Source organism: Anopheles nili, chromosome 2, assembly GCF_943737925.1.
Source record: "Anopheles nili chromosome 2, idAnoNiliSN_F5_01, whole genome shotgun sequence".
NCBI lineage: Eukaryota > Metazoa > Arthropoda > Insecta > Diptera > Culicidae > Anopheles > Anopheles nili.
The window spans coordinates 72,239,309-72,261,121 of record NC_071291.1 but is presented as its reverse complement, the minus strand read 5'-3'; the positions used below and the strand labels follow the sequence as shown (position 1 = coordinate 72,261,121).

Sequence of the window (21,813 nt, the reverse complement as noted above, 5' to 3'; positions counted from 1 at the left end):
TATTGTAGTTAGATTTTCATTGCTGCATTAGTAGTACTGATTAGGAGGAATATGGGTAACTTTATGGTTTATTTGCTGCTTGAACTCAATGAACGAACTTTAGGAGGAGTTTGTAGTTTTAACCTATTGTCCCAATTCGGTTTGGTATGACGCTAGATAGACTTACTTGCAATTGCCACGTGATAACAGTGCACCTGTTAAGGATCATTCACGTGGCCAAAGGATGTTAGATTGTTAACAATGCTGGTTGTTTCGTATCTTTGCTGCTCGAATTGAACTGACTTTCTATAATTTCTTTCTACACATAACTCGTAGTATAAATTGAATCACGGTTATCCATTTGTTAACTGTTTGCTGAAGAAAGTACGATTTGGATTAGATAAAGGTGTTAAGGTTTGAATCCTTCAGATTCTCTCTAGCTCTCTCTCTCTCTCTCTCTCTCTCTTTCTCTCTGTCTGTTGCGCTATTTGAACGCTACTGAACGGTGGTTAGGACAAAACTACCGATGCACCGCGCTTGCTATCGCATCACGATGCACGTCCGCATCGGCGCTTCTGTTTAACTGATTTATATTTTATTTCGCTTATATTTGGACACGTCTGATTGATTTTTCGGTATTAGTTGGTTACAAAGAAAAGAATTAATAAATTACAATAATACTATCATGTTCTGCATGCGTGTGTACCGCACGCAGCTACGACGCTGACATTCATATCCCCTTACAAACGAATGGATTCTGAAACAGTTTCACAAAACACTATCTTCATCAGAATGTCTCGTGTCCTATAACAGAAAGAAATATCTAACACAAGCGTATCGTCCGTCAAAGAACGACGATAGATTTGAATCGTAGCCCAAAGGCATTTCACAGTTTAAAAAAATCAAAATCAAGCTTTTGATATGTAGTTACATTAAAGGTGGGTTTGAACAATAGTTTTCAATTGAAATGGAGAGACAAAAATAAACCTACCAATACAGGCCGCATTTAACCACCATCTCCAAGAATAAATATAAAAAAGTATGCCAAGGAACGAAACAAACGGAATATCAATTCTTTTTCTCCTTTAGAAAATAAAACCCATTAACATACCGTGTGCGGAGGAACAAAAGTAAAATAAATTATCATTTTACTGAGAAAAAAATACGCCAATCGATAAAATCGTTTCCCTTTGCTCGTTAACTCTCTCCTTCCGAATCATGTTGCATTATCGATGATCGCCATCGTAAATTCATACATTACGCACAAACACACAAACACACGTTTCTTGTCTCTTTTAAGTCGCCTAAAAATATATATATATACGTCTAATAAATGTACCCTTCACATCTTAAGGCTAACAAATAGGGGTTCGTTTGTGTTATGGTTTGTTTGTTATCCGATAATTTAGTACTGCTGTTTAACTAGATCGTGACGTCGGGACATATTCGTTAGACATACACACAATTTACCACAACCCATCTAATGCCGATTGTTGTCGAACTATTCCCAGATAAGAATAAATAGACTTTTGCTTACCTTTTAATCTTGCTTTTTTGTTAGCTTATTTTGTGTATCCCTCATTTGTTTTGTTAGTATTAAATCTTGGCTTAAGAAGTGCTCTCGTCAGCGTAACGCATTACGCGCTATTTAAAAGTAGATTTTGTAAATAGTGTCCCGACCGTTCCGGCATTTGTAATGCCGGTTTCGTGCTTTTGCCAAGGGGCTTTTAATTTTTCTTTTCACAAGGATCGTAATTTGGCCAAATTTAACAACGATGCACCCTTGATGTGTCGATTTACTTACGTTTATACACGGTTACACCGACACAGCGAACGGGGTTGCGCTTCGCCGGCCGGGCCGCTTGCACCGGAACCGATGAAAAGGCCACGGAAGCGGCCGGAAGCCGCAGCGTTTCCTCAGCACACGGTATAGTAACTGTCGTAGCAGTACGCGCACCCGCGGTACACTCAGTTTCCGTCCGGTTTTGGCAGGTTCGTGTCGTACGCTCTGATGACGTCGGTTTGCGTCACCGTGCCGCCCTCCTCCTGCGAGAAGGCGTATCCATCTGATGGGTATGTGTGTGTGTGCGTGGGGTGGAAAAGGCAATGAAAATAGAAACCGATTAGGATGTTTAAGTTTGACCAAAAGACGAAAGAGAGAACGTAAGAGAAAGAACGTGGGCGGCGAAAACAAATCCGTTAGCAAACGTTAGTGATAAGCGCAGTTAGTACTTTGTTCTGTAGTCGCTATTTTGTTTAAACTGGCATCAAATGAAACAATACACACCCAACGAGCTTTTGTATACTCTCTTTTGTCAATTTAGAAAAAAAAATTACTAATTGATGCAGCGATTTCAGTAAGTTTTGTAATTTTGGTTTTCGTAATATCCCATCGGTGGGAGGTATGTGCGTGCGTATTGGTTAGTATTTGTGAGCGTATTGCAGTGTGAGCTTATAACAATAAAAACGACCAAACGTTTAAACGTATAAATTAAGCAAATATCCCCGCACCCTTTATGAACTAAAGCAAATTTCGATTGCATCACGCGACCAGCAGTGTTCACGAACGACAAAAAGCACCTTAAAAAGCTAATATCAGCCTTCCACGTCAGATTGATCATGTGTACGTTGAATGAAGCAAACCCCGCTTTCGATTTTAGGAATGCCAATGTTCATTTTTTAAATAAAAATGCCCTGATTGTATATTTGAATGTACCAGCTTACGCTTTACATGGTAGGGCTCCTTTTCCAGGACACGTTCACCAGAACATTCCCGGTGTTTACTTTCGATAGGTGGCATTTTGTGGTTCAATTATTAACCTATTCCATTTCTGGCCCTCCCATCCACCGGATTGTAGAAAGGAAATATCGTTGTGTAAAGAAAGGACTTCACGTTGCACGTTCGTGTGTGCCAGTTCAGCAGATCTGTTCACGTGGTGTTGTTGTCTTGTTCGTGTTGGCGTGATGGGTGCTCGCGCGCCCCGGTGCAGATAGCGAATAAATACATTGATTTTTCCCCGTGTTCGTCCCACCTTTCACCGCGACTGATACTCGGCTCCCTAGGGAACGAGCAGATAAAACAAACTCGAACAAATTCCCTTGAATTATGGTTAGGCGACGAAAAAGGAAGTAAAAGGGGGTGCTCTTTTGTGCATATACAGGTTGATAATGATAGGCGCAGGGTTGGCAAGCACACGAACACACCAAACACGAGAGCGAACGATGAAAAGCTCGGAGGGTGTCATTTCTCCCCTATGGCATTCACTGATTCAAAGCATCGTGCTCGATCGTGCGCTAAATTATTGAGTAGTGTATTCGGGATGGCTTCCGCTTGTCGATGGAAAGCTGGGATAGGTGGCCACGGAATAAGGCATCGCAGAGAGAAGGGGCTATTTCACAACGCTCACGTGAATGGGCATAAATCAACGCTGTCAGGTTGAACGCGTTCGGTAAGAAGCAAGTGCTGACACCCCGACCAGTGTCCTCTTGTAGCGGTCAAAACAACGGCTGCATCGAGCTTGAACCAGGAGCAACAAATGGTTGGAATTTCAGCGTTAAGAGTCAGAACGTACGTACGAACGTTCCGCAGAGGGATACTTTGAAAAGGTTGCCGATAAAACGCGTCAGTAGGAAAACGAGTGCCAACTGAGTCAGTACGTTACTGTATGCTTTCCGAGAATGGTGGTAACGAGAGAAAATTACGATCAAGTACATGTACATAGTACATCTGTTCAAGGTACGATTCTCACAATGGAGGCGCCTGGTACTTTGTACCCAAAGTACCTGAAGCCAAGTAAGTTGGATCGAATTTTGTATTCCACAATGTTTTTTGTACATCTTTATACATTTGTTCTCATGTTCATCCAATAGATAGTAGAACTAGCGTATGCAGGGACTAATGTTAGTAAAGATTAATAAATCAAAATACAATAAATAAAAACGTACAAAAACTAACAGAACAGTGAGAGATTGCCGACCATCTATTTAAGCCTTAAAAAAGTTTAGCCCAGAAGAAGGAGATTTAATTGGACCATGTTGCAATAGCCGTTTTGCGCCCTAACTGCATATTAATGCGTAAATTGTTGTTAATAGTTCGCTAGTTTAGCTTTTTTATCGCCATGTTCAGTTGGCTCTGTTGGAGGGTTATTGGTTCTTCTGCTTGGTGCAAAAATACTCACGCTTCAACTCTAGTTCTTTATTTTCGGTCGTGTGTGATCTTCCGGTGAAGACCCGTCGTACGTTTCGTAGAAGCCGTGCGGTTTCGGTTAATCTGTAATAATTCGTTTTGGGCCAAATAAAATACACCACAGTGGCACAGGACAATAGTTTGTGAGAGTGTGAAAAGGACACGAGGCGAAATGGGGTCGGAGAGTATAGATAAAGGCACACATGGGAGATAAGACGTGTTTTGTTTTCGATAGAGGACAAAATACGAAAAGAAAGTGGGGCTCAGCTGCCATATGGAGCAAGGTCAATGAGGTGGAAAGAAAAATGTCGTGCTACGGAAAATAGAACTAACAGTTACTAAGTGAAAACTTAATTTTTGCATGGAGTGTTATTAAACAGGAGAATTGTTTTGACACAACACGGTGGCCAAATGCAATCAGAATCATATGAGATGAATGATATATCAAACTAAAGTAAATAATAAAACATTTCGTATAATTCGTTTTTTGGAACAATTGCTGTTTAAAAACGATGAAAGGCGCTTAGAATGGTTAACAAATCAAAGAAAAAAAAATTCCAAAACATATGCGTAAATACGCTTTCCGTAGGGAAAAAAACAATTCACACATTATCCCCAAAATCACGTGCTTTAGCGAAGATTTAAAGTAATATGTATTACAGTCATTCACACGCAATCATACAAATACGAATAAATACTCGTACACATTTTTAGTGATACTATTTTACATTTTCAAACAAGAGAAAACAGAAAATGGATATCAAACGTAAGCAGGAAGAATTACAGAATTGAATGCAATTATATTTCAAACGACCAAACACACATACACACATCATTTCGCAAATTAGCTAACTAGAGAAGAAACCAAAATTTATCTAGTAGATCAAAAATACTTTTCGTTGTCCACTGCTAACGAATGAGTGCTCTAGACGCCAAAGGCACGCTAAAGTACATCCAATTCTAAAATTATTCCAGTAACAATAACGACAATCTAAGGAAGAGAGAAATACGAATCGCGAAAGCCAAAGCAAAATGTGTAGTGTGTTCGCTTCGGTGATAGCGACAGTGCTTTATCTCAGGTAGGCCTACAAAGTGTTTTTGCAGCTAGTGTTCATTGGAAAGAATTCCGTCAGTCGCATTTAGGGACATTTAGGTGTGTCCATTCATTTTGTCTATTTGTCTCAGCAGTGTGCAGGGTAATGCTTATCATTCAGTTGCTAAAGCATTTGCTTAGTGTGTGTTGTTTAAATCATTTGAATCAGTCCCATTATTCCATGTATTTTCACATATCATTTAATTATTTTTGTATAGATTACGATTATTGGTGATCATGAAAAAATGCAAAATGTTGCGTAGTTCATTCGATTGCACGATTCCAAATGCGACGGTGGATGTAGTGAAAGTTGCATTTAGTGCACAGAAGTATACCGTGTGCGACTAGTTTTCGTGTGCATTATGCTTCTGTTGTTTTGCATTGACTATGATTGAGCTACTTACACCGGATAATCGATCCCAAGGCATGCATAGTTCTGAAGAAAAGTTGGAAAATTTGAGATGGTTTAAAGGGTTGTGTGCGCGGTCATGTTCTGGGCTAACAATGCGTATCCTCTATTGTGCGATCTCAAAAAGGGTTTAGGCTTTGGTGGAGGGACTCAATACTGGTGTAGGTGACGGGCAAGGATGATAAAGTGTGTATGGGAGAGATAGAGAGTTTTCGTAACCGTTCCAGTGACGATAGCAGGATACGATTTTTTTTCGAAAAACCTCAGTAAAGAATTTTGTTATTTAGTGTAAGCCAAGAAATTTCACCTCGACACTTGGTAAAAGAAAGTTTGTTTTGTTTTCCGCAAGGCTTGTGCCAATATTTAAATATACTGCTACTAAATCATTAAAAAAACAAATCACTAGAAAAAAATCACAAACTGTATACACGAAGAAAAGAAATAAAAAGAACAACAGAAATACAGATGTAGAAGGATTTCACAATCGAATAACAAAAAGAAACACATTTGAGCTACAACGCAAATAAACCTATTAACACCGATACAAGCCAGACGAGGGAAGTGAAAAACAAAAAGGACAAAAGGACACAAACATTCATCAAAAGAAAGGACAATACCAAAGGACACTAGTAGGTTCTACCGAACAGCAGTACACTTTACAATAAATAAAACAATCTAGTTTCGGATGTAGATGATAAGGGAGCAGCTATGAAGGTCGAAACAAAGGAAAACTATCATTCGGCAGGACAAATACAGTTTATGTGAATACAATATCATGCTTTTGTAACAGGCACGGTGCATCTGATATTGTATATTTCTGATGTATTTTGTGTTTGTGTGCGAGTGTAGGAAGTGATACAGTATTAAGAATCGAGGAACACAGCTGGATTATATAGTTCTCCATTCATTTCACTTGCTACAACGGTTATGCTAATTGACACACTTTCAATGCCTAAACTGCTACAAATACGAGCTATAAAACATGAAAACTAAGCTAAAACCAACGATTTTAAAAAGATTTCCAAATGCATTAAACAATTGGTCTGAATATATAAAAAAACTGCTTTAAAATTCCAAAAAACTCAAAAAACCTACTAATATTATATTCGTAAATTGCATTATCTTGACAAACAGCAAAAATTTAAAATTCATTACACAATCGTTTTATTCAATTAAAAAAGTACACTCTTTAAGAATCAAACTGCTTTTCCATTCCAAAGCGTAATAATTTAATAATCGACAAAATGTAACGATTTTCTCACGATTTTATTAATGCGTCCTTCTTAAAAAATATACCTACTTCCCACATATCACGCGAACTTATCTATTCTGTGCCATGCCTGTCGATATTTCATGATTTATAATTCATTCATTTGGTGTTTTGCTAGGAAGAATAATGCTCATTCGCCGATCGACCTTAGTGTGCGTGCGTGCGAGTAGGCTCTTTTATTGGATCATGCCCGCAGACATGGTTTGTTAATTTGAGGCATAGTATCTAAACAACAGAAAAAAAAAAAACAAAAACAAATACCAAACTGCAATTGTTTGGCCACGGTGGGGTAATGTTGCGCGAGGCGGGTCTGGATCTATCTGACAAACGAGCATTCAACACCGGTACTTCAGAATCACCGAACTACTAGTGTGGTTCCGGCATGAGAAACCCATCCTTATGTCAGCTCTTCGTAGCGCTCGTTTATTCTCCTGGGCATCACCATATGGTAAGCTTCTGTCTCACTGAAGGAAGGAGGAAGGTTGTCACTGGTACAGGAATATCGCTCATGTGTGTTTTCGATACAGCAAGATAAAGGTAGATAAATCGAGCCTATAAGCTTGCCAGATGGAAATTATTCCAGAGCATACAAGACAAACCAGCTAATGTAGCAACACCAGGCACATTAACCTGCATTACAAAGTGACCAGCGAGCGCCATTCGAGAGGTATATGCAACATGAGCGACACACGATTAATCTTTCCTCTTGGAAAGGCGCGCGGACAAGAACTGTGCTGTATAATTACGAACAGGTATCAGTCAAGCTGTCACGGAGACAACATGGGAATGAGTACACATTGATCGATTATATACCAAGCTTATCAAAAACACGCACCCGAGCGAGCATTGAAAGGAAGGGCAGAAATAGTCCCTTGCGTCGTTGGTTTGAAATAAAAGAAAAGCAATAGCCTCCCAATCGAACATAGACATTTAACCACACGCCACATCACATGTACAGCGAGCTTTTTAAATTGTTTGCCATGAAGCAAAACATATAGCAGATCCACATAAAATAATAATGGTATTAATTATACATCCATCACACATACCGCTTCCTTATCCCTGTCTCGCGTAAAGAAGCACACAGAGTCACACCTTCCAGGTACATGAATATTCTACGACAAGCCAGCAACATTTGCAAGCCAGATTATGTAATATTCACCATTAAAAAAACTCACCAGTTTTGAATCAATTATTTTATGAGGTAAACACGCACAGTTTGAGCCAATTAGAGCACACAACGAAACATAACACAGAGGTACAATCAACGTACAAGAGGTAGCTTTCTGGACTTAAACCAATTAACTTGTTGACTTACAAGAATCACCTTGCTGGTGCATTTGAATCGTTTCGAACAATACAAGCCTTCCTACTCACTGAAATATGTATGAAGACTGATTTTTTAATCCTTTTCTAATGATTGTTAAACTATTGCTTAACTCTAAACTTATCATGCCCTTGTATTGCACATGCAATGTAGTCCTTTCTTACCGATATTAAGTTTCATTGTTTAGGTATCATTTTTCAAATCGCTGTTCTAAAATATCTATGATGTAATATATTTCAGCTTCTTCTCAGTGATACAACGATACTACACTTTTCATTGATTAACAGGCGAAGTACAGTGTGTGTTAAAAGTAAGCAACAAATTTTAGTCCTAGCTGCAGTAACAAGATGCGCTCTAAAACGTGCGCACTAACAGTTGGAATGCGTTTCATTAAGTATGCGGGAGTGAGATCGAATAGCTAGGAAATGGATAAGTAAAAAATATCAGATAGATGATGAATCAACAGGATCGTGAATAATAAATACTGGTGCAGTATATTGCGTACTAAACTAAAGAGAAAGATTGAGCCATTCAATAAAGCTGAGATACGCAGTTTTACTGCTTATGGACGGGCAATCATGTTGCGTAACATTTATCTGAGATTCCGAAAACGCTGCACATGTTTAAGATTATTTGTAGCTTACCCACGCTATGCGTTATTTTTTACCATATATTGTCGATGAATTAGTTCTACCTAAAACACTAGATAACATTTTAGCACCTGACAGAAAAAGGAAATATAGCTCGCACACTACACTTTTGGGTTATTAAAGCTATCACATACGTTCTTTTTCACTCTGCTTCCTCTACTAGTCCTCACTAGCCTACGATGTATAACCCAGTTCAACAATTATATTGAGCAAAACGATCATAGAACTACATGTGCAACTCAGTTATACTAATACTGTTCTGATGCCAAGCCGCAAGTGGCGCCACCGAGTTACGCCTACGCCAGGAGAGAATCTTCGATAAGCTTCTACCAGTGAAACGCAGTGGAAGTGAGAAAGGTGATGGGGATATAAAATAACGTGTTAAAATGCTTTTATAATTGAATGCTTTTGAATGTGTATTATCGCATTTAATGGACCGAACCGATGCAAAGTACGAAAGGAATAATAAATAATGTGTTAGCATGGTATAAACCGAATTTGTAAATTTAAAATTTTGGCGTGGCTAAAATTTTCATCAAATACATCAAAAAATTACTCTTTTACGTGATGTAATCTCCATACAACTGTGACAGAGTGAAATTGAATGAGATTAGATTCTAAGATAAATGTTAATAAGAATCATAGCATAAAGAGAAAGTTATCAAATACACTATAGAGAAACAAAATGGCGACACTAAATACTATGCAGTATAAAGGCATTTTTATCGAATATCAATGTACTTTCAATATATGTGCTATAGACATAGAGTTCTTTTGAAAATAGAAGCTAATTTTTTGCTTATTTTGCTGTTTTATGAATGTAATTTTGAAATTGAAAAAAAAATTATTACGCTTCTACAAGATGAGCTACACAATATTATAATTAATTTAAATAAAATCAAATTAATTGTTGAAACAAAATTGGATGATACCAATAACATAGACACAGACGATATTTAAATATGAAATATATTCTGACATTCTTTTGTTCCATATATTGCAGCTTCATCCATTTGTATTGCTACGCATTACTCCCTATTGATATTCTATAAATCTAAATTTTTCCTGTTTATTGTTTATTGTATTTTGTGTATAGCAGCGTTATGTTAATTTCTGTAATTCAATATCGTTTAAAATGGCTATGCACAAATGATTTATACTTGTGTGCACATACAGTGTAGTGTGAGGATTGTGCATTTGGTATGCTAAATAAGTGATATGGAAATCGGTTTGTTTAAAAAACGAACTCTATCACAGTAAACATAATATCAACCATCGTAAGATGGATGGAGTTAAAATGAGTTAAAAACATAAAATATCAATTAGTTTTCTAAGTAAAACACATAGTTTCAAAATATTCATGAAACTAAATAACATACACATATTTCACATGATTGTCATATAGCAGTATTACTTTTTTAACCAAAGACGTGCATATTCATTCTATTTGGCAGAGTTTGTAGCAAATGGAATATCATAATATCAGATTCTAAACATAATCTAACACTACTCTAATTTCTGTAACATCTCAAACAATACACTCACGCTTTACACACAAATGCACGTTCGCATAACAACGGCATGATTACGCTATTCATTGATAAAATGTAGAGATGTGATTACATTTCAAACAGAAACAGTACATACAATAACAGTTTCATGTTAGGTCAACCAATATGACAGTCACACAAAAAATAACACACATTAGCACACAATTAAGCAATATAATTCATAATTATAACTAAAATGAGAATGACACAATCATGAAATTAAAACAGACATATTGACAATTAAAATAATTTCAATGGATTAGCACAAGGTAAAGAATAACAAGAACAATATGTTCAATACGAGTATAAAAAAATATCTAACGCAAAAATGGAAACTGTTCAAATTGACTATAGCACATTTGTAAACATGTTTGTATGAAAACTTTGAATATATGAAGCTATCTAAAATTATAACGTATAATTAACTAAACATTAGTTAAAATTAATGAACAAAATACTATTGTTTTGATTGACAAATAATTTTTTAATCGATGATTTTTTGTCAAGTTGAAAACAACGAAGAAAACACTCTTGAACCAATAACATCAACGGAAGGAAGGAGAAGGCATTTGGATTGGTAAAATATGGAGACGATGGCATAGATTGCAATGTTAGTAGACGATAGCACAATGTTCGGATGGACGAACAAAGTTTCTCTTCGTGATACTCAAAGCAACATTGACATGGAGAGAGACAGAAAAATAGACAGTGGAGTTAAGGTGGAACACGACAATGGAGACAGAATGATTTTGCTTTTGGTTTGTTTGTTTATGATAAATATCGAATTCTTTAGGATACTTACGAAGATCTTGATTCCTTCATGGGTGGTGTTAGCATTTTATCCTTCCTATAAGTTCGATATCTGTATGGATTTCGGGAAACATAAAAGATAAGTTCTATGAGTATATGGAATTCAAATTCGTTTTTCCGAAAAACCATTAATACCAATATAGTTTAACATTCACATGGAAAAATAATACACTTACACTTTCCAAACAATGTCTAAAAGCAGTGCTGATATCGGAATTAGTAGTAGACCTAACCAAAACACAGGCGTTGAGAAGACCATGTCATCCATGCCTGTAAACACAGCACCTACTGGTAATGCTGGCCAAATGTTGCTATTTGGTTTTGCATTAAAGTAATGAAACATACATAAAAAAATAGATTATCGTCACAAGATGCTATTTTAAATGTAACTTACCTGTAAATGAATATAAATATGAACCACAGTAGTATCGATCCCCAGATCGAACAATGCGTTAACCACGTCCATGAGTTGGTAAGAAGACCCGCTTTCAAGCACACCGTTACCACTACAAACTATATAATGAGACGATCAAATTAAAAGGATAACATTAAAAATGTCTCAAACTCTTTTCTGTAAATAAAAAGCTTTACTCACCGTGTAAACTATGTTGCCTAACACTAAATATCCTCCATCCCGTCCGTTACTCCAGATTACGTCCTTCTCATAGGACTTCTTCGACAGCCAAAATAGCACTGCCGAATGATACAGGGCATTTGCGATGCAGCGCCAAAATACTTTCACGTTAAACAGTTTGGCATTTTGCGATGGCGCGTATAGTCTCGGTTCTCTGCGGACGTTACCGGAAAAGTAAACAACACATTTAGGTTAGATAATCTTCAGCATCGACGTCTGTTGTATAAACATACTTTAACATCTGTTCTGCTGATGTTACTTTATCGAACAGGCCCATCGCAAAAGGTGGTAACGCAGTAAAAAATACGTTATATAAACCGATTGTCCATCGTTCGAACAAAATTTGGCCGGACCTAGACATATGAGAAAAGTGGTACGTATTTAGCAAATAATAAATCACATATCACAGCACACTGAAATTCAATGAACTTACCATCCGGAGTAGATCGCAAACCAAAGCTCTATCACGTATAAGCAAATGTTTTTGTAGAAGCTGTACAGGATCAGTTTGCACATACGGCTATAATTCCAAGCACCATGCACTAACAATAGCTTTCGAAGATAACTGAACTGTAAAACCGTAATAAAAGCAGGCTCTGATCGATCTGTTCTCTAATTTTGCCGACGATTATTTTAAACTATTTACCTGCGCGATTGAATAATCGGATGCACATGCTGCCTGTAGTCCTTCAACACCTGATATCCCAACACCAACGTTCGCTTTCTGTATCATGGCCACATCGTTTGCCCCGTCACCGATCGCCAGCGTAACCGATTTTGTGTTGGTGGTCACCAGCTCCACGACCTCGGCTTTTTGAATTGGAGAAACACGGCAGCAGATTACGACCTTGCACGAGATGCACAGATCAAGAAAGTCCCTGCGTAGATCACAGCTTAGAGCGTATTTCAGGGTTTTTCCATCCACGATCAGGGCGGCATCTTTTCGGCCCATGTTATCGAAACGCCCATTACTAGTATGCTCCAGTATGCAGCTGCGAGTGTTCTGCAATCGGAAAATTGGGACAGAATGAATAATAGCCGATAGTTGATCGGTCATCTGCTACTTACGTCCAAACAATCTTGATTTAGCAATATTAAATCCATTGAATGGGACAGCAACTGACAGGAGTATCCGATGTTGATCGCCGTCTCTTGCTTGTCACCAGTCAGTACCCACACGTTAATCTTGGCCTCTAACAGCGACGCTATCGTTTCTGGCACACCGTCCTGAAGCTTATCCTCGATTGCCGTAGCACCAAGCAGCCGCAGATTGGTTTCGATCAAGTTGGCAGCATCTTCGACTTTTTGTTCGCGGTATTGCAGCGAGGTGGATGCCTTGTGATAAGTATGCTTCCAGTCTTCGTAAACATCGTCCGGGATGTCGGATACGGCACAGCAAAGCGTCCGCAGGCCCTCAGTGGCAAATTCTTCCAAATGGCTTAGGGTTGACTCGCGGTAGGCTACCCCGTCCGGTGCCAACCGCTCATAGATGACCGTATCAGCTCCTTTGCAGTATAGCTTGATTTCACTCTTTGAGTTGCGCGCGATCACCGACATGCGCTTGCGAGTGGAGGTGAACTCCAGCACGTTAAGTATTTCGAACCGCTCTTGCACTCCGAGTGCTTCGATCTCGACGTATGTCGGCGTTCGGGTGTAGAAAACGTAACCAAATTTTTTCGCCCCATATACCAACGCACGCTCATCTGGACTGGCTGCGTGGTACTGGATGTCACTCATGCTGTCGCCTGGCTGCTTTTCCGGAATAACCGTGTGACAGATTGCCATCAGAGTTAAAAATTCACGCAACGTTGGTGCCGAACGATGATTGTTGATGATGTTCTGGAGAGAAATAAATGACAAAATTTTATAATTTTAGTCGATTTCAATGCTAAAGCAGGCCCTTCTCAAAAGGACAACAAATCTAAGATATATTCCACAGAGAACAACATCATCAATTACTGTGTCCCTTTGCGCACAAGCCACTGTATGCGTTGTTGCAGCGAGTGTTTGTTTTTTTTATGCTAAAAATTATGGGGTAACCCCGCGGAAATGGAAACAAATTTATAATCTCTCAATATAGGGGAAGTTTCAACAACGTGTTGATCGAATACCGGATGTTTCCGACTGCAGCGGATGCGTAGAGGGGCGCACTGTATGCGGATGTATACTCTTCTTCGCGAAGGTCATCGTTAATAAATATTCGACCCAGTTCTCTCCCTTCAGGGTAGCGCAAAAACACTCTTCCGGTTCAGTTCTCATGGGACCGTATTGAGAACACATGATAAATTAGTGCAGTGTTCATAAAACATGTGCAGGGAAGTTCACGATGCAGTAAAGCACATGGATGCCACAATTGTCGCATTATCAAATAACAACACGAGCCTCAACTAGCATATTAACATATATTATTTCTACAAGTCCAAGCGAAAATGCTTATTTTTACGATTCAAACCAACCTTGTTGAAATGAAATATAGATACGGCAGCAAACTTGTTCTAGTTGAATGCATATTCAATAGATGAGTTTAAACAGTTTCCATCCTGATTGTTCTGATAAATCTCGGCAAACATAATGCACGAATTACGTGCAATATCATTTATTTATTTAGACCTCATTGCTTGCCCAACTCAATGTCATTTTTAATAGCTCAATCCCTGATTGATAATGTGTTTGCCTCCATTCTGGCTCGTCTATAGCTCATAAACTTGTCATTTAACTTTTTTGCTTCCACGCGTGTATTCAGAATTCACTAAACACAATAAAAGGGCCACACTATCGTGTGCATGGGGGCCGTATACCAATGCGTGGTGAACCGTTTTGCTACATCAACGAACACCGCTGCCAAGACAGTAGAGCATGTGTATCAAATATTCATTAGGATTATTTTCCCCATGCATCCATAACACGTTTGGCTGTCCCGGTATTTCGTTCGATGGATGATTGAGTTTAACGTACCTGTACCAGCCGGGACTGGGCCGGCGTTTCCTCTACCATATACATCGCGCCCGCCACGGTGCACTTTTTGAACTCCATCACGTTTCGCGTCAGCGTGCCCGTCTTGTCGGAAAACACGTACTTCACCATACCGAGCTCCTCGTTAAGATTGGACGTTCGCGCCATAGCCGGCGTATCCGATTCCTCATGGTACATATCGATATCCATATTGATGAAGATTGCCTACGTGGGTGCCCCGGTACGAGAAGAGAAAATGGAGAACGATGATAAATCAGTTGCGACCGCGAGTAAACGATAGGTCTTCTAACGCTTATCGGACACTCGGGACTTACCTGCAGAAACCGAACCAGCTCTAACGTAACTTGCAGCGATATTGGAATCAAATTGTTGTACAGAATAATAAATGTAAGCAAATTGTAGGCAAAATTTTTGTTCAAAAGATCTGAAAGAAATATCACCCAAAGCAAGAGAAAAAAAAACATTTCGTTATGTATCGCCTCGATTGGATACGGCAAACAGTTGCATTCTCGCACACAGGAAGGATCACACACGAAGCTCGACCAAAACAAAAGCCCTTGCCATCGTTGCCGTAGTAGTGGCATTGACATTTCAACGACCATCAGAACGGATTGGAAAAACCGGGAAGTGCTGCGACCTGGACAACAAGGAGGACGACCACGTGACACGCTAATTTGTCTCAAGTAGGTCACACCGAGTCGCGCGTAACAGCAATAACCGATGGCACGTATGGCACGAGCGACAACCGGTGGCTCTCCTTTCCTCGCACGAACGCTAAAATCTAGTTCAAACGACTGCACATAATAAAATGCTACTCACTGCCGATGCCTAAGTACCAGTCCTTTTTAAAATGTTCGTTCGTCCAAATTTGGTTGAAAATGCAACTCACGATACACAGAATGATCAGAATGAAAAATAACATTAGAATTTGCGTGTTTGTCAGTCTGTCAACGGTAGAGCGCTGTGGGGAAAAGGCAAAAGAGACGGAAATGCGACGTGAGATTATGGATCGACGGGGTATGATTTAAAATTGATGGCACACCGCACCAGCCCGGTCTGCTTACCTTCAAAGGCGCTGAGGTAGAGTTTCGCATAAGTTTCGTATCGTGACCGGTGTAGATAACGATTCCGAATATCCAGGCGGTGTTACGTAGCATAGCGCCTCGTAGTAACAGCTGGTCCGGGCCCAGAGCCACCGCCCTGCAAGGGAAAATAGGAGAACAACGAGAGGAAATACATTATGATGATTAAAAGAAAGCACCAAAAGCACCTTGATGCGCTCAAAGAAGCAACTGGTGGTATCACCGTTTCTTTGGCTTTGACATTAGAGAGAAAAAAGGGCGACACTTACGCTTTCCCGTGCTCCTTCAGCACACCATTGAACTCGTACAGATGCCGATTCGGTGGTTCGCTCTCGAGCGTACCACAAAACTGGGTGAAATCTTTTGTCTCCAGTATTTTGGACGTATTCGGGACGCCCTGGCGGATCTTTAGGTTCGTTTCGCCGTCTAGGTTGGATGTCTCGATGAAAGACATGCCCTGCGGTTCGCTAGACGACAGCAGCACCAGGTCGGCGGGGAAGAACGTGTTGTTCTGCACCTTGACGATGTCCCCGACCGCAAGCTCCTGCCACTTGATCGATCCCCATTGGCCATTCTGGAGCACCTCTATCTCACGATGGTTAATCTCGTCGTCGGCCCGATGCCGCTTAAAGTCTTCGACGATTTCCTTGATCGCGCTCACCGCGAGGATGAACATTAGAGGCACGAGCGTCGTGTAGCGACCGGTTGGCGATACATCCGGGATCTGCTGCAGCAGGGCGATGAACAGAAAAAAGCAGTTCGAATAACGTCGAAACTGCTCGAACAAAAACGACGGTAAAAAACTAAGGACACTGGGGAGTGTGAAAGATGAAGAGAAGCAGAACGTTATCAATACTGTCGGGGCAATAAAACTCGAAGGCAATTGGCTATTGATATCGCTGCTAATATTTCTATCATTAAATTCATCCTTACGCAATGCAAAAAAGGACCTTCCGGTACGGTCGATACGTGACTCAGTTAAACCAGAAATAGCACGGACAAAAAAGGATACGCCTCTAATGCGTTATGCATAGCGAACGAGCCGGTTATTCTTGGATTCGCTTGCCTTAAACGGTTCGTGCCTCCAAGTGGCAATTCACAGCTTGACTTACCTATATTTAGCGGTTGAGATATGATTGTTACAATACTTTTGAAACTGTGTCCCGTTCAGCCGTATCACGCGCTTATCCGAGTCATCCAGCGTTATGCCCGAGGTTGTGGCATCATCATCATCTGCATAGGAAGGAAGGAGGCACAAAAAAAAGAGAATAAAAAAGCGTTATTAAAAGGCATTTATTTATGCTAATGATAATTGGTTTCGCGTGTTCGTTCAGCGGTAATTAAGTGAATAGAAACAATCGACTAAAAATAGCTCACAATAGGTAGTGTGGCTTCTCGTTTGCTTTCTATAGGTACACAATAGGACATGTTTTACTTTTCATCGCTTAGATAGATAACAGAAATACGTTAAACACAGAAGACGAATAATCGATACATTTTGATCAGAATCTAACAACAAAACACCACTTTTGATTCACTTGTGCACGGGTATACGAAGGTTGTTGAAAAAATTTTGAAATTCTTATTAAACCCAATAACGTACTTCTACTTTTCCCCGGTTCGACTAGCGCGACATATGATGGAACAAAATTATCCACTGAATTTTGAATAAGCTTCGTCATATCGCCTAGCCATTTGCATGAGCAGGAGCTGAAGAGAGATTTACTCAATCGATTTGGAAAGGAACATGCGGAGCCACGTGTTCGGTACTGTTACACCCGCTCATAATAATGCATTTAGAACAGCCATTGCCTTGGTGGGAGGTTCCATTATACGTCGAAGCGTGCCCCAACAATAAATTATACGGTCTTGTGGAAAAAAATGTACCGGGTAATAAAGAAAAATGCCTCGGGAATGTGGGTCTCCGTGGCAAAATGGTTGAAAGAAAATTAAATGAGAATATTATTAAAAAGAAAAGCACGAAGCAAGAGAAAGGAATAAGCTAAGGATTCGTATCCTAAATAAAAAAGAATATACGAGAACTTGGCTCGGAGTAAAGCGAACTAGACAAAAGAAAACTTTAACTATCTCCGAGCACTTTTCCATCGATCCGTATCAAACAAAATTATTCTACTAGTTCAATATTTAGGAGCGGTTATATACCATAAAATGTGTGAGTTTTTAGCATGTACAATGATTAACTCGCATTGAAATCAAAGGATAAACCCGTAATCCAGGACGAAAGGTCTAGCAATGTTGCAGTTCAATATAAAACCTCAACCGCACACGCTTTGTTTAGAGCATATTGCTAGGTAGTAAAAAAAATACTAGCTCAGCAAAGTTGACGCACCGATCCGTGCCGGACTCACTCGAGCAAGGATGTACATTGCATCCCACGTTCTGCAGGCGGCACTTCAACTTGCTACACTAAGCTAACCTACTTGCTCGGGGGGCCTCGAGGTCGGGGGTCCGTGCTCTTTATGCCACAGGATCGATTCAGGACCTGGCTGGCGACCGAGCGTCAAGACGCCACCACACACGGCGGCGGTCATTTATAGCTAGCGCATTCATGCCATATACCAGCTTCCATCCACTAACTCCAGCAATGGTGGCGGAGGAGCAAGCGATCCTTGACTAGAATTTATCCGATTGCATCTTATCTCGCTACGGATGACCCAATTGCCACGACGGAGCCACACGAGCGGTGGTGGAGCTACCCCAACCGCAAGGATACACGCACCATCAGCGACGGGTTGAGAAGAGCGAAAGGATCTCGCTATTCGGGCGATATTCGCGCCTCGTGCAAGTTGGGAGGCAAGTTTTTTCTGACTCGCTGCCAAAAACACACCATCAACAGCCATCGAGTGCTCTCGGAAGGGCTGTTCGCGATACTTTCCCAACCAGAAGTACCGGGGACGATGACGTTTGGCGCGGATTTATCCCTCGTGTGCCTTTATCCCCACGGTAGATTTAGAGCGCACTTGCTGAACGGAAGAAACGGATTTCTACCCCAGGCAGCCCACCACACCGTGGAGGTGAAACAAATAAAACGATAAATCCATGCTGATTTATGTTCATTAGCTCGCTCTTGCCAACAGGGGAGGCTCGGGGGTTCGCACACCGGGGTATATTACGTGGGATTAAATGCAAAATTATGAGCAGCACGAGGTTCTTCCGTGCTTATATAATGTGCCCGAGAAGTTTTACCAACGGTTTTAGCCGTGTTGACGTTGGTGGCTTATGACCATCGTCGGTTGCAGCTCGATTGAGCAATAAACGGTAATGAAAGTTAAATAATTGTTTCGAGATTTTATCCTCTTGAGAGGTTGCCAAATAAAAGCCATTGAATTTCACAATAGTTCACACGGTTCACTACGAAATAATTTGAAATGGTGAAAACTTTTACACACATTCTAGAGATGATTCATGAACAAAGCTATCATTACAATAAGGCTAGTTAAAACGATGTAGCTCGTTCGAGAAACATACATCCTGTATTTGCATAGCTTATTTGAACAACCTATTTCAAGGACTTATCATCGCGGCAGCGTTTTTCCCTTGCAAACAATCATCCAACACACGCCCTACGAGTGGAGCAGGTTGTTCAAATAATAGGAAAGCCTTACTCACCTTCCGCAACACGGGCGTTAGGTGGGGTTTTTTAACACACCGAAAGTCATCGTGCCCTTGAGACGAACGATGCTGATAATATCAACCCCATATGGGGACCCTTGAAGCCGTAATTATGTGCAATTGTTGCTCGTCAAATAGCGCACTGTTAGGGGCGCGTTAAAGTTATCAAGGTTGACTCCGGTCCAACCGGACAGGATACGGTGGGCATGGGCGAAATAAATCTTCCGGCGCCGTTGTCCCAGAACGGCACTTGTCGACTTTCGAACAAATGCCCGAGCCCCACCCAGTGGGGGTGGATCTTTTCATGTAATTTGAAAACTTACGACCCGCCGCTAATTACCATTTAATACGTTCTCTCCCAACGACTCGCGAAACCTAAACCTGAGGGCCATACGGAAACATCCTTGTTCTATTTCCCATGCCCGGCTCGGTTTGCAGAGCTTATGATCCCGCTAATGAACACCTTGCAACATTTATTACCGTTTATGAATATGCGAAACGACGCTGAGAGGGAAAGCAAACGAATGTCTTCGCCCCGTGGAGAATAATTTCTGCTACCGGCATAAAGAAGCCTTACGAGCCTTGCCCAGTCGGACGTACCACGAGCGGCAATTTCACGGTCATTTGGTGAGCCGCGAGGGGAAAATTTATGCTTTCCGGAAGGAAGCAAAACTGGTGAGGCTTTCCACCCACAAGGAGCGTTGAGAAATTTGCATAACGACAACACACGGTCAAGCTAGAGGACATGCAGTTCCCACGGCTGCATCTTTAAAAGCGAGTAGTGGAAAAGTAAACAAAAAAGGACTCGCAACAATCTGCTGTCGTCGTGTACGGCCGTGAGCGATTATTGCACTGAGGGAGACGCCCGGCAAGCTATGCTTCCAGGCGTGGCACACAACAATGGCCGTTCCGGTTCGTCGGAAGCGAAAATAATGGCGCACTCTGCTTGGCGCTGTCCTACACCCTTTGCCAGGGTCACGGTTTCCAAGAATACACGGCGCGTGTGTATCGATTTTGCGTATTCCGGAAGCGGTTGCGAGTTTTCTGCGCAACATAAATCCCCCCTTCTGCTGGCTCTTTTTTGAGCCACGCATTGAGGGCTGCTGCCGGAAATAATTTTCCGCAGCGATCCATGCGGGAAAAATAGACCATAACGAGAGGTGAAAGGTAAAACAAGTATATAGCGCCCGCTCGGGAGCATCCTTACGGTTCACCAAACGGAGCCTCAACGCGCGGTACATCGAGTTGAATGCCATATCCGAGGATCCGAGATGGGTTTTGTTTTCGATCCCGAACTTCCGCGTTGTTGCAGCACCTCAGCAGGTGCTGAGCCCACCGAAAATGGGCGGCGCCGTCGAGGTGACACTGATCCGGTCCTTATCTGTACACGGGCGCACGTCGACGTTATCCTCCTGCCACGGCACCGCTTCGTATGTTTCCATTAAGGCGAGGATGACGTTCCACGCGATGGTGTTCGGGATCAATGCTTTACGAGAGTGCGTTAAGGGATGGGTCTACTAGACTATTGCGTCGATGTCCTGGTGCATCAGCAACAACACACCAACGGGAGGTTCATGCTGTTTCGAGCAGTGTAGCAATCATTCACACAGATCACAGAGGCTCATTAGGGCCGTTTGACTTTGCCCACCATATCACACTGCCGCACCCGTAACGAGCCAGAACTGAGGAGCTGAACTGTGCACCTCCTTGAACACAATCACAAATACACACACACACACACTGACCGTGGGTTTCGCAATAACTCAAATCGATATAATCACCGTAACATGATGGGCTCGATATAGCGCGAAATTATTAGTGTGATTGATTTTTCGCCCAAACAAGCAGGGCATATTCGTGTGTTGGGAACAAAGCTTCTGCACAGCCTACTTCTAGCGTGAGTTGAAACAGTCGGGAATGGCAAAATAAGGCCAACTGCAACAACTACGCACACGTTAATTGCAACCCAGCACACATATGGTCACTCGATGTCCTTTCTTCTGGAAGCTTCCACTGACCGGAGGAGAAGCTCAGATGTTTTCCGATTCCGGAAACAAACTCTACGCACGATTCCGCTTCGCGGTTTGCAATTTTTGCACGATATCGAGCCCTTGGGCTGCTGAATTTTGCGAGCTATCCACCACACACCACGCTAAGAGATCGTGCAGGATTTTCGGGTGCTCCGCTTTTGCTGCTGGCTCGCAAGGAAATGTCAAA

The 21,813-nt window shown here is 41.2% G+C and overlaps 1 protein-coding gene across 1 annotated transcript; it reads right to left on the bottom strand.

Annotated features, from left to right (window-relative positions):
• Positions 1 to 1,659: 1,659 nt before the first annotated feature.
• Positions 1,660 to 20,852, bottom strand: LOC128730123 (probable phospholipid-transporting ATPase IA). The gene is made up of 17 exons (XM_053823156.1): positions 20,804 to 20,852; positions 17,076 to 17,196; positions 16,233 to 16,775; positions 15,946 to 16,081; positions 15,701 to 15,842; positions 15,196 to 15,305; positions 14,864 to 15,085; positions 12,977 to 13,747; positions 12,555 to 12,911; positions 12,342 to 12,478; positions 12,142 to 12,261; positions 11,870 to 12,062; positions 11,669 to 11,787; positions 11,451 to 11,585; positions 11,267 to 11,326; positions 5,663 to 5,694; positions 1,660 to 2,045 (listed from the first exon to the last, which is right to left on the bottom strand). Exons 1-17 carry the CDS (start codon positions 20,850 to 20,852, stop codon positions 1,948 to 1,950), a joined length of 3,345 nt encoding a protein of 1,114 aa, XP_053679131.1. The 3' UTR covers positions 1,660 to 1,947.
• Positions 20,853 to 21,813: the final 961 nt, after the last annotated feature.

What these genes read in the sequence shown, in the direction of transcription:
- LOC128730123 (XM_053823156.1), bottom strand. Translation starts at nt 20,852, where the DNA reads ATGGCATTCAACTCGATGTACCGCGCGTTGAGGCTCCGTTTGGTGAAC. An exon ending in TAAATCAAGATTGTTTGGAC is followed by an intron (nt 12,912 to 12,976) that starts GTAAGTAGCAGA and finishes TTCCGATTGCAG; the next exon opens with AACACTCGCAGCTGCATACT. An exon ending in ATATTTATATTCATTTACAG is followed by an intron (nt 11,586 to 11,668) that starts GTAAGTTACATT and finishes AAAACCAAATAG; the next exon opens with CAACATTTGGCCAGCATTAC.